This window comes from Hyla sarda, chromosome 11 (assembly GCF_029499605.1).
Source record: "Hyla sarda isolate aHylSar1 chromosome 11, aHylSar1.hap1, whole genome shotgun sequence".
NCBI classification, from domain to species: domain Eukaryota; kingdom Metazoa; phylum Chordata; class Amphibia; order Anura; family Hylidae; genus Hyla; species Hyla sarda.
The window spans coordinates 28,943,911-28,962,822 of NC_079199.1; the positions used below are offsets into that span (position 1 = coordinate 28,943,911).

General features: G+C 42.8%; 1 protein-coding gene across 6 annotated transcripts in view; it reads left to right on the forward strand.

Annotated features, from left to right (window-relative positions):
- PTGR2 (prostaglandin reductase 2) overlaps window positions 1–12,411 on the forward strand; it is a 30,232-nt gene extending 17,821 nt beyond the window's left edge. For 4 of the 6 annotated variants that reach the window (XM_056547128.1, XM_056547132.1, XM_056547129.1 and 1 more), the window contains exons 7-10: window positions 1,741–1,862; window positions 2,608–2,695; window positions 5,273–5,312; window positions 11,960–12,406. In XM_056547128.1, coding sequence (XP_056403103.1) covers window positions 1,741–1,862; window positions 2,608–2,695; window positions 5,273–5,312; window positions 11,960–12,027 — 318 coding nt within the window. In that variant the 3' untranslated portion in view covers window positions 12,028–12,406. Of the gene's footprint in view, window positions 1–1,740; window positions 1,863–2,607; window positions 2,696–5,272; window positions 5,313–11,959 lie in introns of all 6 variants that reach the window. The other 2 variants (XM_056547133.1, XM_056547130.1) reach the window with 2 other exon arrangements.
- Window positions 12,412–18,912: the final 6,501 nt, after the last annotated feature.

The window sequence follows — 18,912 nt, forward strand, 5'->3', positions numbered from 1 at the left end:
AGATTAGAGGTTTGCTATGGGCGTTTGCTCCTGCTCCGGACAGTTCCTGACATGGACAGAGGTGTCAGCAGAGAGCACTGTGGTCAGAATGGAAAGAAGCACACAACTTTCTGTGGAGCATACAGCAGCTGATAAGTACTGGAAGGATTAAAATTTTTAAATAGAAGTCATTTACAAATCTGTTTTACTTTCTGGCACCAGTTTAGTGGTAAAAAAAAAAAGTTTTCTTCTGGAGAACCCCTTTAACTTTCTCTAATTCATACTTACAAGGAGTTTAGGAAGCTAAGATATTGGGAGCTATCTAGCACTGGAGATATGATTTAGTGATCAGTAATTTTCTTTCTCTAACTTTGACATTATGGGCTTTAATTTGGATAGATTCAATAATTATGAGGATATCTACATTGTCAAATTTTTTGGGGAGCTGGGCTTTAAAGGGGTACTCCACTGGAAAACATTTTCTTTTAAATCAACTGGTGCCAGAAAGTTAGACAGACTTCCATTAAAAAAAACAAATCCAAATCCTTCCATCCTTCCAGTACTTATAAGCTGCTGTATAATACAGAGGAAGTTCTTTTCTTTTTGAATTTCCTTTCTGTCTGACCACAGTGCTCTCTGCTGGCACCTCTGTCCATGTCAGGAACTGTCCAGTGCAGGAGCAAATTCCCATAGCAAACCTCTCCTGCTCTGGACAGTTCCTGACATGGACAGAGGTGTCAACAGAGAGCACTTGTGGTCAGGCAGAAAGGAAATTCAAAAAGAAAAGAACTTCCTGAGTTTTATACAGCAGCTAATAAGTACTGGAATGACTGTGATTTTTTAATAGAAGTACAGTGATCCCCTGACCTACGATGGCCCAGACATACGATAATTTCAACGTACAATGTCCTCTCAGAGGCCATCGCATAAACAGCAGTCCAGCAGCGCAGACTGCTTCAGCTGCTGCCGGATAGCCGTTTAATATGCCCCGTGTGCTCCGGCGAGGAGCGGCATGTGCAACAACGTGATGACGGCGATGGAGAGCGACGATCCAGGGCAGCGGTGACTGTCCGGAGCGGCGGGGACACCCTGGGGACGTGATGACAGCATCAATCCAGGGCAGTGGTGAGGGTCTGGAGCGGCAGGGACACGTGACTATAACATTCTATATTATTGTACGGATCCCTCATCATACGATGGATTCAAGTAACGATGGTTCATTTGGAACGAATTACCATCGTATGTTGAGGGATCACTGTAATTTACAAATCTGTTTAACCTTATTTCTGGCACCAGTTGATTTAAAAGAAAATGTTTTCCAGTTGAGTACCCCTTTAAAGGGGTTATGCCAAGATAAGATATACCCTATCAACAGGGGATAACGTGCTGATCGGTGGGGGATCAACTTCTAAAACCCCACCCAATAACGGGGATGGAAGTCAATTGTCCCCTGAACTGGACGGCAGGGTGTATACTGGGCCACTGCTCCATTCATTCTTTACGGGCTTCTTAACATTGCAGAATGCTGAAATATACTGTGTTTAGAAGTTCTATTGTGAATAGAGCAGGAACAGATCATGCAGGCTGCTGGTCCATTCATTCTAGAGACATTTGACTTCAATCTTTATGATCGGTGGGGGTCCCAGTATTCGGACTCCCACCGATCAGCTAATTAACCCCTATTTTCTGGATTCAGGTTAACTTTTAATGCTGGGAAAATCCCTGTATGCTGATAAAAAAAATGTTTTTTTTTGTAAGTAGATGACGAAGAACAGCCATATCGTTCTATGTGGTCAGATCTCACAGTACAACAAGGATGTTCCCTATCCACCTCCTCTACACCCTCAGACAGAGGCCAATCTGAAAGAACGCAATATCACAAGGTTGGTGTTTTTTCTATACTATAATTTATTTGTTTCCCTTTTTGCTATACATAACATTTCTAACATTAAAGGGGTACTTCCTTGGAAAACTTTATTTTTATTTTTTTCAATCAACTGGTGCCAGAAAGTTAAACAGATTTGTAAATCACTTCTATTAAAAAAATCTTAATCCTTCCAGTACTTTTTAGGGGCTAAATACTAAAGAGAAATCCAAAAAAGAAATGCATTTCCTCTGATGTCATGACCACAGTGCTCTCTGCTGACCTCTGCTGTCCATTTTAGGAACTGTCCAGAGCAGCATATTTTTGCTATGGGGATTTTCTCCTGCTCTGGACAGTTCCTAAAATGAACAGCAGAGGTCAGCAGAGAGCACTGTGGTCATGACATCAGAGGAAATGCATTTCTTTTTTGGATTTCTCTTTAGTATTTAGCCCCTAAAAAGGACTGGAAGGATTAAGATTTTTTAATAGAAGTGATTTACAAATCTGTTTAACTTTCTGGCACCAGTTGATTTAAAAAAAAAAAAAAAAAAAAAAAAAGGTTTTCATGGGAGTACCCCTTTAATAAAAATTAAAAGATTAATACAAATATTACATACACTGTATATATTTAACAAGTGTATGTTAAAAATCTGGAATTTTTTTTTTTTTTTCCATGTAACACTATTTTTTTATTTTTATTTATGTACCTGAATTATGCAAATATGCGATACAGCTAATAAAATGTTCATGTGAATTTTTGACAGGGAAAGATTCATGGTGTTAAACTATGCAGATCAACATGAAATGGCTATTCAGCAGCTGAGTCAGTGGTTGAAGGCAGGAAAATTGAAGGTATGTTCAAGATAAGGTTTTAATCGATGGTGGTCGAACCCATACTCTTAAGTACACATTGGAAAAAAAACATTGGTAGGGTTTCTTATCTTCAACATTCATTGGCATAGACATCAGGAGAGGGAATTGGCTCTACAGAAAAACCTGCCTAATAGGTACAGAGGATCCATACATGATGATCGTCCTTTCTGCGGCCCGCCACCCCAGAGTTTTGAACATTTATGTTCAGAACACCGGCTGCGGTACCCATTGCCCCCCATTAATGTCTATGGAAGGGGAGTGACAGCTGTGGTCGCATGTAATCCAGCATGGAGCAGAGTTTGCTCCGTGCATGCAGATTACGGGGTGCCGGGCAAGAGATTGCGGGTGTCCCAGCTGCCGGACTCCCCACGATCAGATACTCCTTTGCCCTATCCTTTGGCTAGGGGATAAGATGTCTAGGGGTAGAGTACCCCTTTAACCCCTTAATGACCACATACGTAAATGTACATCGTGGTGTGGAGTTACCTAGCGCACCAGGACGTACCATTATGTCCTGTGTATGACTGCAAGCATTGGAGCGGTGTTCACGTCATACACTGCAGGTCCCGTCAGATGCAGTGATCAATACAGATCACAGCATCTGCGGCAATGCGCATGTTAAAATAGATGATCCGATCATCTGTAATGGCGGCCTCCGGCCGTCTCCTCAGGTTTTCTGCTCTGGTCTGAGATCGAGCAGAAGATAGCCGATAATACTGATCAGTGCTATGCCCTATGCATAGCACTGAACAGTATTAGCAATCAACTGATTGCTATTGATAATCCTCTATGGAACGATAAAGTGTTACAAAAAGGTTGAAAAATTAAAAAATTTTAAGTAAAAAAAAGTAAAATCCCCTCCCCCAATAAAAATTGCGTAAACATAAAAAATAAAAGAAAAGTCCAAAAATTTTTATAAAAAGTTATCTAAAAGTTTAATATATGCAAATTTGGTATGATAAAAAAGTACAGATGACGGTGCAAAAAATGAGCCCTCATACCGCCCTATATACGGAAAAATGGAAAAGTTATAGGTGGTCAAAATAGGGCGATTTTAGATTACTGATTTTGTACGAAAAGTTTTATATTTTTGTACCGCTTAAAAAAATCTCAAAGTATCTAGCCACGGGTATCATTTTAATCGTATTGACTCACAGAATAAAGTACACGTCATTTTTACCGTAAATTGTGCAATGTGAAAACAAAACCCTCCAAAATGTGCAAAATTGTGGTTTTCATTTAAATTTCCTCAGTAAAAAAAATTATTATTTGGGTTTGCCATAAATTTTTGGGTAAAATGAGAGGTTTCATTACAAAAGTACAATTGGTCATGCAAAAAAACAAGCCCTTATATGTGTCTGTAGATGGAAATATAAAATAGTTATGGATTTTAGGAGGAAAAAACGAAAACTCAAAAATAAAATTGGCCTGATCCTTAAAGGGGTACACTGGTGGAAAACTTTTTTTTTTTAATCAACTGGTGCCAGAAAGTTAAACAGATTTGTAAATGGCTTCTATTAAAAAATCTTTACCCTTTCAGTACTTTTTAGCAGCTGTATGCTACAGAGGAAATTCTTTTCTTTTTGAATTTCTTTTTTGTCTTGTCCACAGTGCTCTCTGCTGACACCTCTGTCTGTGTCAGGAACTGTTCAGAGCAGCATAGGTTTGCTATGGGGATTTTCTCCTGCTCTGGACAGTTCCTGATACGGGCATCAGGTGTCAGCAGAGAGCACTGTGGACAAGACAAAAAAGAAATTCAAAAAGAAAAAGAATTTCCTCTGTAGACTACAGCTGCTACAAAGTACTGGAAGGATAAAGATTTTTTAATAGAAGTCATTTACGAATTTGTTTAACTTTCTGGCACCAGTTGATTTAAAAAAAAAAAGAAAAAGGTTTTCCACCAGTAGTATCCCTTTAAGGTCAAAAAGGGCTTGGTCCTTAAGGGGTTAAACAGGATTGATGGATTTTAATGCCCGATACTTTGAGGCAGTGTTTCCCAACCAGGATGCCTCCAGGTGTTGCAAAACTACAACTCCCAGCATGCCTGGACAGCCAAAAGCTGTCCAGGCATGCTGGGAGTTGTAGTCTTGCAACATCTGGAGGCACCCTGGTTAGGAAACACAGCTTTGAGGCCTCATTCACATTACAGAATTTCTTAGTGGAATCCAGCTGAAGAATTCTGCTTGGAAATTCCATTATAGCAGAGTCCCTTATATATTCTATTATAGTGTGAGACCCAACCCCTAAATGTTCTATGTGCATCAGTAATTGTGCAGATTTAGTTCAGGAGGCTGCACTGTTTCCATCCTGATGATTCCCGGTGTTACATTCTCCCTGCTGCACACTCCTTGTCCCCTCTGAATTATTATGTAACACTGAATCTGTTCGCCTCAGGAACCGAGTGTTCCTTACCAAGCTGTTCTGGAGATAATGTGAAGGGGAACAAAAGCCATGTGATTCCATCTCCTTATCCTTACTGCAGGTTTCTCTAATACCTTCACACTGTTTCTGCTTACATTTTAACATGGAGCTTTTTTTTTCACATCTACTTCGCAGGTTAAGGAGACGGTTGTACACGGAATTGAGAACACAGCAGGTAAAAAAAAATCAGCATTTTATTTTTGTTTTAATATTCTTAAAGAAACAATAGTTCACAGTTACACTTAAAGGGGTACTCCGATGCTTAGACATCCTATCCCCTATCCAAAGGATAGGGGATAAGATGCCTGATCGCGGGAGTCCCGCCGCTGGGAACCCCTCATGATCTTGCACGTGGCACCCCGTTTATAATCAGTCCCCGTGGCGTGTTCGCTCCAGGTCTGATTACCGGTGACCACAGGGCCGACGGCATGTGACGTCACGCTCCGCCCCTCAATGCAAGCCTATGGGAGGGGGCGTGACAGCAATCACGCCCCCTACCATAGGCTTGCATTGAGGGGCAGAGCGTGACGTCACATGGGGGCGGAGGCGCGACGTCACATGCCGTCGGCCCTGTGGTTCGCCGGTAATCAGACCCGGAGCTAACACGCTCCGGGGACTGATTATAAACGGGGTGCCGCGTGCAAGATCACGAGGGGTTCCCAGCGGCGGGACTCTCGCGATCAGGCATCTTATCCCCTATCCTTTGGATAGGGGATAGGATGTCTAAGCACCGGTGTAACCCTTTAAAGAAGAACTCCGGAATAGGAAAATTATGATCCATACTGCCGGTAGTAAAAAAATAAACAGGTACATACCTTCCTTTGCTCCTCCGGTAACCGGCTCCGGCCTCCACTGCGATCCTCTTCCTGGTTGCCGGTGGTCAGTGAGTCATACAGCACTCAGCCAATCACCGGCCGCAGTGAAGTCCCGACTCGGCCGGCGATAGGCTGAGCGGCAGTGTGAGAACGCTTCAAGACACAATTCTTCACTACACCGGCACCTGCTGCCGGGGCCGAAAACATCATCACACTGCCGCTCAGCCTATCGCCGGCTGAGTAGGGTCTTCGCTGCGGCCAATGATTGGCTGAGTGCAGTATGAATCTCCGACCACCGGCAACCAGGAAGAGGATCGCGGCGGAGACCGGAGACGGTTACCGGAGGAGTGAAGGAAGGTATGTACCTGTTTATTCTTTTACTGCCGGCAGTATGAACGATAATTTTCCTATTCCGGAGTTCTCCTTTAAGAATTTTTTTGGGGATGGGTATCCTGATAAGAAGCTTATCCGAGTGTTGGGACACCAAGCACGCAGCTCTAATAGGTAGGGAGACCCAGCAGGGAATAGTCAGTTACTCTTCAGCGCCACCACAGGAGAAAGGGAACATTATGTGGTTGCAGGTTATGTAAAACGGATCATGCACTTACCTCATTCCTGGTTTTCAGTCTTTAGGCAATGTTCATATCAGGTCTTTAGTTACAATTACTGAATACAAAGCTGGGAAAGGATATGAGAAGTCTCAGTTTTCCTTGTCTCTGTGATCCTTCACAAGGCTTGATAAATTGTGTGGCCGGGCTGCACCAACAATTGCTGGATTGTGTGTGTGCGGCCATTTCAGTTCATCATTGTTGATGACATTGCACTACAGTAACAACCTTTTTGGGCCGTACATACCGTCATAAGTTACTGCAAAAAAAAAAAAAAAAACTATCGAAAATCCCTACAGAATGATTACAATGGCAGACGTCAGGGTTTCCCAGCATATCCCTTTAGGGTAGGGTCACACTTGGCATATATGCAGTGTATTTAGCACTTAGCAAAATACGCTGCATATTCTCCTATGAGCAGACACACAGGGCTACCCGGCAGCAGCCCTTTGTGTGCAGTGAGGTTTGGAAACAGGCCCACATGTCACAGTCCCGTTGGCACAGACTGAGCGCCCCAATACCGGAGCTACCAGGGAGCGGAGGTGATTTAGGGTCACACGTAGCGCAAACACTGATTTTTTTTGACTCACATGCATATTTTTTGCTAGCAAGGTCTAGCAAGAATACTTTTCTAGAAATACACATGTGCGTCAAATACACAGCATTTATGCTACATTTGACCCTACCCTTATTTTTTTATTAGGTAGGCTGGGGACAATGACAAAGTAATACATTTTTACCGGAAAACCAATTTAAGGGTCTATTCACACACACACACAGCTTGAAATCCTGCACATCAAATCTGCGTAGAATACTGTGTTCAGTTTACATTGAAATCTGCAGCAGAAAATCCTGTGCATCAAATCTGCACAGAATACTGTGTGTGAATAGACCATAAAGGGGTATTACAGGAAAAAACTTTTTTTTTTTTTTTTTTTTTATGTATATCAACTGGCTCCAGAAAGTTAAACAGATCAGTAAATGACTTCTTTAAAAAAAAAATCTTAATCTTTCCAATAATTATCAGCTGCTGAAGTTGAGTTGTTCTTTTCTGTCTGGCAACAGTGTTCTCTGCTGACATCTCTGCTTGTCTCGGGAACTGCACAGAGTAGAAGAGGTTTGCTATGGGGATTTTGCTTCTACTCTGGACAGTTCCCAAGACAGGTGTCATCAGAGAACACTTAGACAGTAAAGAACAACTCTACTTTAGCAGCTCATAAGTACTGAAAGGATTAAGATTTTTTTAATAGAAGTAATTTACAAATCTGTTTAACTTTCTGGAGCCAGTTGATATAAAAAAAAATTTTTTTTCCTGGATAACCCCCTTTAAGCCCAGAGTCATAAGTGGATCCAGCAGGAAAAAGTACAAATCCATTCTTTATGTATTATTCTGTTTGAATCCACTTTTTGTTTCGGCTTAAAAACCCGCAGTGACAGGTAAAAAAAAAAAAACATTGTCATGTGTGACTGCAGCCTAAATGAGATCCTTAATATTGTCAGTGAAGTGACTCAGACATAGCAGAAAAGCTGCTGATAAAATGACCATAATGGGTAAACCCTGCAAGGCCAGATTCACTTAGCCTAGTAAACAAAACAAAAAAAAAAAAAAGAAGAAACTGGAATGTTAGAGCGAGAGAACAGAATGGCGTGGGGGAAAGAACATCGAGTTAGTCTATGTTTTACCAGAAGTGTGTGATCACGATGAAGTGACTTATCTTTAAGACTTGCCATGTGGAATTGTTGCCATAACAGTGATGACGGATACATGAGCAGCAAAGTAAAGCGGAGCTCGTCGGGTACCAGGCACTAGAGATATTTACAACGTATTTATTTTACTGAAGTATAGAAAGATATTGCTGCATACATTCAATAACTGTCTGTTTGTTCGGCCAACAGTTATGTCTCTACCTCCCAAAATACATTAAAAGGGTACTCCCCTGCTAGACATCTTATCACCTATCCAAAGGATAGGGGATAAGATCTCTGATCACGGGGGTACCGCTGCTGGGGCCCCCCCATGATCTCCCGTAGCACCCGGCCTTCTAAACAAACTCTGGGTTCCTGCGGCAATGGTCGTGACGCCATGCCATGCCCCCCTCCATTCATGTCTATGGGAGGGGGCGTGTCTGCAGACACGCCCCCTCCCATAGACATGAATGGAGAGGGGGTGGCATGACAGGGGCGTGGCCGTGACGCCACGATCACGGTCTCTAGCTCAGAGTGTTCTGAACAAACGCTGGAGCTCCGGAGTACCCCTTTAAGGTCCGGCATGGCCAAAAGTTCATGTGTCCTCCGAGGGGGGCTGAGCAGCATCCAGACTTCTCTGCTGCCAGCTTATCTTGCCTAGAACAATAGGGTCTAGCAGTATAAATCTAAAGCTCCCTACCCTACTCTGCTCCAGCATCATCTGTTGGCTTCCATACACCTTAGACCAGAGAAACACTACCTTAGACAGTCCCTGAAACTGGCGAAGGTGGCAGGTCAACAGACTTTAGTCTACCGGTGTATGGAAACCTTAAAGCGCAACTGTCATGAATTTTTACTGCAATAACATGCACACAGCACGTGTACTGTGTGCAGGTGGTTTGTATAACAACCTTTCTACCTAATGGTTCACGGCTTTTATTACCCTAAAAAAGGCTTTTTAAGAAAGTCACGGACAGTCAGGTAGGCGTGGCGCGAAGTCCGTGATGCCCCGCCACCAGCCACGCCCACCGACTGTAATTCAGCACTGGGACTCTGTGTAATTGACACAAGGTCCCAGCGCATGCGCCGTTAACTTCTTCTAACATGCGCGCCACTGTGTATAATGCTTGAGAGCGCTCGCTCCCTCCGCCGTCTTTCTACTCAGGGCACACTGCGCAGGTGAGTAGAAAGACGGCAGCGGGAGCGAGCGCTCGCAAGCATTATACACAGCGGCGCGCACGTTAGAAGAAATGAGCGGCTCATGCGCTGGGACCTTGTGTCAATCACACAGAGTCCCAGTGCTGAATTACAGTCGGTGGGCGTGGCTGGTGGCGGGGCATCACGGACTTCGCGCCACGCCTACCTGACTGTCCGTGACTTTCTTAAAAAGCCTTTTTAGGGTAATAAAACCGGGAAGTATTAGGTAGAAAGGTTGTTATACAAACCACCTGCTGTGTGCAGGTTATTGCAGTAAAAGTTCATGACAGTTGTGCTTTAAAGATTGATTGCGCCATGTTTATTAAGCCTTAAAGTGGCACTCCGTTCCTAGACATCTTATCCCTATCCAAAGGATAGGGGATAAGATGTCAGATCACCAGGTTCCCGCTGCTGGGGACCCCTGTGATCTATACTGCGGCACTCCGCTATCATTACTGCACAGAGCACACTCGCTCTGCGTGTAATGACCAGCGATACAGGGGCCGGAGCATAGTTACGTCACAGCTCCGCCCCCTCGTGACGTCACAGCCCCCCCCCCCCCTTAATGCAAGTCTATGGGAGGGGGCGTGATGGCCGCAAGTCTATGGGAGGGGGCGTGATGGCCGCCCCTCCCATAGACTTGTATTGAGGGGGCGGGCTGTGACGTCACGAGGGGCAGTTCCGTGATGTAATGATGCTCCGGCCCCTGTAGTGCCCATCATTACGCACAGAGAGAGTGTGCTCTGTGCAGTAATGATAGCGGGGTGCCGCAGTGGAGATCACGGGGGTCCCCAGCAGCGGGTACCTGGTGATCTGACATCTTATCCCCTATCCTTTGGATAGGGGATAAGATGCTAGGGGCAGAGGACCCCTTTAACCCACAAGTGTAATACAGCCACAGTTCACAGGCTGACCACATGTGCAATGACCCTAAGGCTATGTGCGCACTAAGAAATTTCCACTTAAAAATTACACTCTGAAATTACAATGCAGCAGAATCCCATTACTGTCAATGGGATTCCGCTGCACAGTGCAGAATATGGAATTCCACCACCGGAAGAAAGATCCTGCTCATTCTTTCGGCGGAATATATTGCCATCTATGGGGAAGACAATGTCTGTGTGGTCTTAGTGCCATCTGATTCAGTCAGCAAAGGTTGCCCTTAAGCAGGGTTCATACTGTGGAATCTCCAGGTAACAGCGTTATAGATCTCCATGGCCCTGTTGGCTTGGGCCTGAAGAGATGTGGTTTGCTTTGGAGTTACAGGCATATTAAAGGGGTACTCCGGTGGAAAACTATTTTTTTTTTTTTATTAACTTGTGCCAGAAAGTTAAACAGATTTGTAAATTACTTATATTAAAAAATGTTTATCCTTCCAATACTTATTAGCTGCTGAATACTACAGAGGAAAATCTTTTATTTTTGGAACACAGAGCTCTCTGCTGACATCACTCATTTTAGGAACTGTCCAGAGCAGCATATGTTTGCTATGGGGATTTTTCTCCTACTCTGGACAGTTCTTAAAATGGACAGAGATGTCAGCAGAGAGCACTGTGCTCATGATGTCAGCAGAGAGCTCTGTGTTCCAAAAAGAAAATCATTTCCTCTGTGGTATTCAACAGCTAATAAGTACTGGAAGGATTAAGATTTTTTTTAATAGAAGTAATTTACAAATCTGTTTAACTTTCTGGCACCAGTTGATGATAAAAAAAAAAAGTTTTCCACCGGAGTACCCCTTTAAGCTTGAGTAAACCATGTCTATGCACATCATAGTCATAGACAGTCTTTACAGTATGAGCAGTTCTTTTTCCAAACCTTTATCACAATCAATATCAAGTCAAAATAAAGACTGCCATGATGGTTCTCAAAGGTGGCTTCATCCGGCTACCCAAGGCTCCTGACTAGAGAGGAGCGAACTTACAGTAAATTCAATTCGTCACAAACTTCTCGGCTCAGCAGTTGATGACTTTTCCTGCATAAATTAGTTCAGCCTTCAGGTGCTCCAGTGGGCTGGAAAAGGTGGATACAGTCCTAGGAAAGAGTCTCCTAGGACTGTATCCACCTTTTCCAGCCCACGGGAGCACCTGAAAGCTGAACTAATTTACGCAGGAAAAGTCAACAACTGCCGAGCCGAGAAGTTTGTGACGAATTGAATTTACTGTAAATTCGCTCATCTCTACTCCTGACTGTGAAACATGAGCCTTAGAAGTGTGTATTGGGAGTATTGATGATACTGTATAAGTGTTTTCCCCCAAGATATAGGAAAGATTAAAAAAAAAAAAAAAAAAAAAAGTGATCTATACGCTGGGTGGGCACCTATGAACATTTTGCCCATCGGGATATTAGCCCAATAATGCAGGCATATGGATGGACAGTGACAGTCTTGGGATCTATTCACAGCGGAATTCCGCCTCAAATTAAAACCCAGAGACTTCTATGGGATTCCGCACTCCCATTCACACTTCTTTATTCTGTATGAATAGACCCTTAGGTAATAGTTTATTTTTCTTTTGCAGGAGCTTTTGTGTCCATGATGAAAGGTGGAAATATCGGAAAACAGATTGTACAAATATCCGGATATTAATAAATAAATGCTGATTGTCAGTGCTGTCACATTCATTTTGTTAAGGCTAGGCCGAGCTTCTAATAGGGGACAGATTAACATTACTTTTATTTAGAATTGATAACAGAAGCATGAAGCATACTGGACGGGACATTTCATAGGATAATTCACATAATAGTCACTTCAACTGAAAATAATTTAGATTTTTATTACCGTACTTTGGCATGAGGCACTTTGTATGCCTTACACTCTCTGCAAATGTCAGTTTGATGTCATATTTAAAGGGGTACTCCGGTGGAAAACTTTTTCTTTTTAAATCAACTGGTGCCAGAAATTTACAGATGTGTAAATTACTTCAATTAAAAAAAAAATCTTAATCCTTCCAGTACTTATTAGCTGCTGAATACTACAGAGGAGATTCTTTTCTTTTTGGAACACAGCTCTCTGCTGACATCATGACCACAGTGCTCTCTGCTGACATCTCTGTCCATTTTAGCAACTATCCAGAGTAGGAGAAAATTCCCATAGAAAACATATGCTGCTCTGGACAGTTCCTAAAATGGACAGAGATGTCAGCAGAGAGCACTGTGGTCATGATGTAAGCAGAGAGCACTGTGTTCCAAAAAGAAAATAAATTTCCTCTGTAGTATTCAGCAGCTAATAAGTACTGGAAGGATTACATTTTTTACAAATCTGTTTAACTTTCTGGCACCAGTTGATAAAAAAAATAAATTTCCACCGGAGTACCCCTTTAAGAAAAAGAGGACAGACTGCCTAATATTGAACTAAACAATATTAATAATTTTATCAACCTTTAAAAAGGTGTAGAAATGGAGGTGCGACTGCAGGAAGAGGACATCGGAGGTATTTGGTGGAGTCCCTACATAAGAAAATTGACAATTATTTTCCAAATATCCAAACCGTAAAGGAAAATACTTAGAAATTCCCTTTTCCCAGCCAGGTCCCAGACAGGCCCAGTAAGATTTAAAGGGGTGCTCCACCACTACATATCTTATCCTCTATCCAAAGGATAGGGGATAAGATGTCAGATTGTGGGGATCTCGCTGCTGGAGACCCCCATGATCTCGTTTAGAACGCTGGGTGTGCGGGCGGCGGCTCGTAATGTCACGGCAACACCCCCTCATGACATCATGCCATGCCCCTTCAATGCAACTCTATGGGAGGGGGCGTGGCTGCCACCACGCCCCCTCCCATAGACTTGCATTGAGGGGGCGTGGCATGATATCCTGACACAGCCACCCGCGGGGGCAGCGGAGTACCCCTTTAAAGGAAAGCCAGTCCTTCCAAGGCTTAATGTACATTTTAGAAAAATGGCATGTTTTAAAAGAAACTTTTTTTTAAGTTACAAAAAGTGTGCAATAGGCCTAAAGCAGCATTCCATTGTGGAAACCTCAACATATTGGGGGAGATTTATCAAAACCTGTGCAGAGGAAAAGTTGTCCAGTTGCCCATAGCAACCAATCAGATCGCTTCTTTCATTTTTCACAGGCCTTGACGAAAATGAAAGAAGCAAGCTGATTGGTTGCTATGGGCAACTGGGAAACTTTTCCTCTGCTCAGGTTTTAATGAATCTCCCCCATAATCCCTATATTCCAGCTCTCATACTTTCTGGAAGTCAAACCTGAGTTTTCTTACTTTTACTAGAATTATGGTTTTTCAGTATTAATGGAAATGCACATTGACCAGCAGTTCCCCAAAAATTTAAACCATATTGAAGGCTGAGTTGACAGACTGCATTTGGTGTGGAACCAATACAAATAAAAACGTAATGGAAACATGTGCAACGTTTGCTGTGTTTTGGCTACAAATACTGACCGAATGCTACATGTGAACACGGCTGAAGGCTATGTGTACACACTATGTTTATGGCTGTTTTCGGGGGCATGAAACAGCCCAAAGTGTTCATTTAAATTATTATTATTTTTTTTTTATTTTCATATTTTTTTGGCTGTAAATACATTTTTTTTGTGTGCTCGATATGGTGTGTGAACATAGCCTAACAGCACCCGCAGGCATCATTTTATGTGGCTTATATCCTGTAGCTCTCTCAGGCTGCACATTTACTTGATTCGGCAGCACTAAGGTCACTTGGAAATGCGTCGTCTCCGTAGATGGCAATGCAGATTCCGTGATGGGACTGCTGGAGCAGAATTTCCAAGTGGAATATTCCCATGGAATTCCGCTCGGAAATTCCACCGTGTGAACATAGCCTCAGCCTATATACATAGCCTATACTAAGGATAGGGGATAAGTTTCAGATCGCGGGGGATCCGACCGCTGGGGCCCGCCGCAATCTCCCGTACGGGACCCCGGCAGCCCTTGGGAAGTGGGCGTGTTGACCACTGCACAAAGTGGCGGATGACACGCCCCTTCAATACAACTCTATGGCAAAGCCGGAGATTGCCAAAGGCAGCGCTCCGGCACTGCCATAGAGTTGTATTGAGGGGGTGTGTCAGCCGCGCTTCGTGCGGTGGTCGACGCGCCCCGGGAGATTGCGGGGGGCCCTAGCAGTCAGACACCCCGCGATCTGAAACTTTACCCTATCCTTAGGATAGGGGATACGTTTTTTCAGGACTGGACTACTCCTTTAAGAAATAGTCCACAAAATTCCTTAAAAAAAACAAACAAATAACTTTTAGCCTGACAATCTATTCCACAGCAGTCGTGAACACTGAGAATTGTTGATATTCTGATTGAATGATCTCTGAAGCCCAATAAATAAATGATCTTTATTTTGATTTAAAAGACAACAGAAAAATATAATTTGTACATTATGACATCTGTAAACAAAAAGTGCATATTGATTGTAATAAAACCATATGGTGACCATTATGTACTCGGCATTTGTTAACACGTTTAGCACAATGGGTGTACAGTGCAAAATAATAACCAGCATAGATCAATATGAATGAGGTATACATGTCTATATATTCAGAACGATGGAAATCCACCATGTCATGTTTAGGCAGACATCTCTCGAGTTGCCCCAATAATTCTTTGTGACTTGTTAAAACCAATTACTTTAATAGAAATTAAACAATCAATCGCATAGCCAAAAACAGACAAGCCCTATCTTTAGATATAAAAAGAGGCCATTTTAATACATCAGTAATTAAAGCACATTTGTGTCTGAATTATGGCTACAATAATCATACATCGTATGGTTTTATTAAAAGGGATGTCAATTCAAATGGGCCTAGATCACTACAGGATCCTATGGCGATCGACTATAACCCCTGCTCAGTAAAACTGCCAGAGAAAGGGAAATGTGGCCATAATACAGATGTTAAAACTTAGTGGCATTAGATTTTTTATTATAATGCAATTTGTTAATGTGTTTTTATCATATGTTTGTAATGTCTTTAAAAGGGGTACTCCACTGGCCAGTGTTCGGAACTAAATGTTCCGAGCGCCGTTTACACACTGCAGTAGTCGGCCAAGCCCCCTCATGATGTCATGGCCAGGCCCCTCAATGCAAGTCTATGGTAGGGGGCGTGACTGCCAGTACTTATCAGCTGCTGTATACTACAGAGGAAGTTGAGTTGGTCTTTCCAGTCTGACCACAGTGCTCTCTGCTGACGCCTCTGTCCATGTCAGGAACTGTCCAAAGCAGGAAAGGTTTGGTATGGGGAATTGCTCCTACTCTGGACAGTTCCTGACATAGACAGAGGTGTCAGCAGAGAGCACTGTGGTCAGACAGAAAAGAACTCAACTTCCCGTGGAGCATACAGCAGCTGATAAGTACTGGAAGGATTAAGATTTTTATATAGAAGTAATTTACAAATCTGTTTAACTTTCTGGAGACAGTTGATATGAAAATTATTGTTTTCCACCAGAGTACCAACATTGCAAAGTGTAGATTTTAGCATATAGTAAGACCATTTTGGTGACACCTGTGAGGATGGACTAAGTTTTTATTGGTACCATTTTTGTTTTGATCAGACTTTTTGATCGCTTTTTATTCATTTTTTTATGGTATAAAAAGTGACCAAAAATATGCTATTTTGGACTATTCTGGAATTACGTGTACGCCATTAACCGTGCCGTTTAAATAATTTAATTTTATAGTTCGGACATTACGCACGCTGCGATACCACATGTTTAAATTTTATTCATAGTTTTTAGTTTTTTGAAATGGGAAAAGGGGGTGATTCTGACTTATTAGGGAAGGGGTTAAATCACATTTCTTAACACTATTTTTCCTTTTTTTTCCTACACTGATCACTGCCATGCAATAGCATGGCATTGATCAGTGTTATCGCCGCTCAACTGCTCCTGCCTGGATCTCAGGCACGGAGCAGTCATTCGGCGATCGGACGCGCAGGAGGCAGGTAGGGATCCTCCTCGCGTCCTGCAAGCTGTTCAGGACGCCGCAATTTCACTGCGGCGGTCCCGAACAGCACCACTGAACTGCCGGGAAGCTTTCACTTTCACTTCAGACGCGGCTTCAGACGCAATCAACTTTGATTGCCACGTCTGAAGGGTTAATACCAGGCATCACCGCGATCCGTTGATGAGCGCCGGCACAGACCAGTTATGATGCAGGGTCACCGCGTGACCCCGTGTTATATCGCAGGACCTAAATATAAGTCCTGCCTCGTTAAGGAGTTAATAAAAACATTTTAATTGAAAAAAATATATAAAAATACTGAATTTCAATGCATAGTACAGTATTTGATATTGAACTTCTAAAAGGATTGTATAGGTGGATTTCAATGTGTGCCATGCATCAAGATTAGGATTTTTTACACATTTGCAGTAAAGAACTTTTGTTACATGCAAACTTAAGTCTTCTTTCCAGGCCATGCATCTCTTGCCGGAAGTAACACAGATTCCAGAGAAACCTTTGTATTTTTTTTTAGTATACTTCATGCCATTTCTTTTAAAATTGGCAACCATGTGAACATTGCCAAACAGAGGTACACGAAATAAGCAACAAGGAAAAACCAAAACTTCCATTTCCAAGGTCTGATGTTGTATAAATCCATGTGACGCAGACGAGATGATGGTTGGCATATGATTATCACAAATAAATATGTATCCTGCACATAATGTGCGCTGCACGGATACGCTATGGTAATCTGTATTGTCCTGGGATCTCCGAGAAATTCCCATGACAAATCTAAACAAATAAAGCGTAGGCTTCATATACAGCACATTGGGATCATTTGTAAACAACATTTATGCATTTTTCCCCACTTATATCTTCTCTTTTGCCCAATTGCAACCAGAATTACACGATAAACAGTCCAGATGGAGAACTCAATCCACCAAAAGAGAAAAAAGTGTTTTTTTCATGAACATGATTGTGTCGCTGTGCAACCCAGGATACTCGGCCAATTTCACAACAACACATTTCCTGACACTTTGTGGCTAATAAGTGCATTGGGTCACCTTGTGATCTGGAAGTGACTGCGACCAAATAGCGGCCAGTAAACCAACCAAGATGGTCTCCTGGTCTGGTCACTTGAGGGTTGCAACATGAACTTGACTTTTGGCTACATGGATTGCGTTGTGGCTAAAGTCGTGGTATCGCTCTAGCCTTAGTAGCAGTGCTAAATAAGAGTACATTCATTACATCCTGCATGTCAGTCCCACAAAAGATTTTTTTTCTGTCAATGCCTAATAACAGCTTTAAAAATACAGGAAACTCCTCTGAGATTTAGGGCTCATGCACACAATTGTATTACAGCTACGTACAATTTCTCAGTTGTGCAGCTCTCTAAGTCAGCACACAGACTTCTAAGAGCCCTTAAAGGGGTACTCCGCTGCTCAGCGTTCGGAACAAACTGTTCCGATTGCTGGAGCCGGGAGCTTGTGACAGCATAGCCCCGCCCCTTTGTGACACCACACCCCTCCCCTTCAATGCAAGTCTATGAGAGGGGGCGTGACGGATGTCACGCCCCCTCCCATAGACTTGCATTGAGGGGGCTGGGGCTTGACATCATGAGTGGACGGGGCTATGACGTCACGAGCACCCGGCGCCGGCTCCTGTGTTCGGAAAAGTTTATTCCAAACGCTGAGCAGCGGAGTACCCCTTTAAAATAAATCCATTTTTCATCTGATGTCCTACTACTGCTTCCTGAAGAAGAGAATCTCTGTAGTTCAGTGGTAGAACACTATAAGGCCATGTTCACACGGCAGAATTTTTGCAGAATGACCCCCCCCCCCATAAAATTTCTAGTAGACATTCTGCAAACAGCAGGCGCCGGTAGAACCTGCTGGCACTAGAACCGCTCAGAGATAAACAGTCTCTCTAGACAGCAATATGTTGCCAAGCGAACTCCAGAGCTCTAAATGCTGAATGGACGTGTAATGCAATGTGGCAGGCTGCACCTTTTAAATGAGAACAATTTAGCAGCAAGGCAGTCATTGGAGAATGTGCAATAGGAACCCGCTCATATGGTAGCTTGAAGGTACGGTCACTAAAATCTATTGCATAATAAAAGTGATAAGCATTTTGATAATTTACTAGGAATCGAAAAAGAAAAAAAAATATCACTATGATATACGATAAAACTTTAAATATAGCAGCCTATAAAATGATCTTTAAAGGGTACCTCTCATCAAATTTTTTTTATATATATTATAGATTAATGTATGCAGAATAACTTCACAATTGCATGTTATTAAAAAATATGCTTCTTTCTATTTAAATTTCCACTTTGAAGAAATAACCACTAGGGGTCTCCCTACCAGTCCTTGCAGCAAGCATTTCAGACTCATGCTGGAGTCCTAAACACTACGAGCTGCCAGTCTGCTTTGTTCACAAAGGAGAACACTCAGAGCTGCCAGCCTGCTTTGTTCACAGCCTGTTCGGCTGTGAACAAAGCAGGCTGGCAGCTCTGAGTGTTTAGGACTCCAGCATGAGTCAGAAATGCTTGA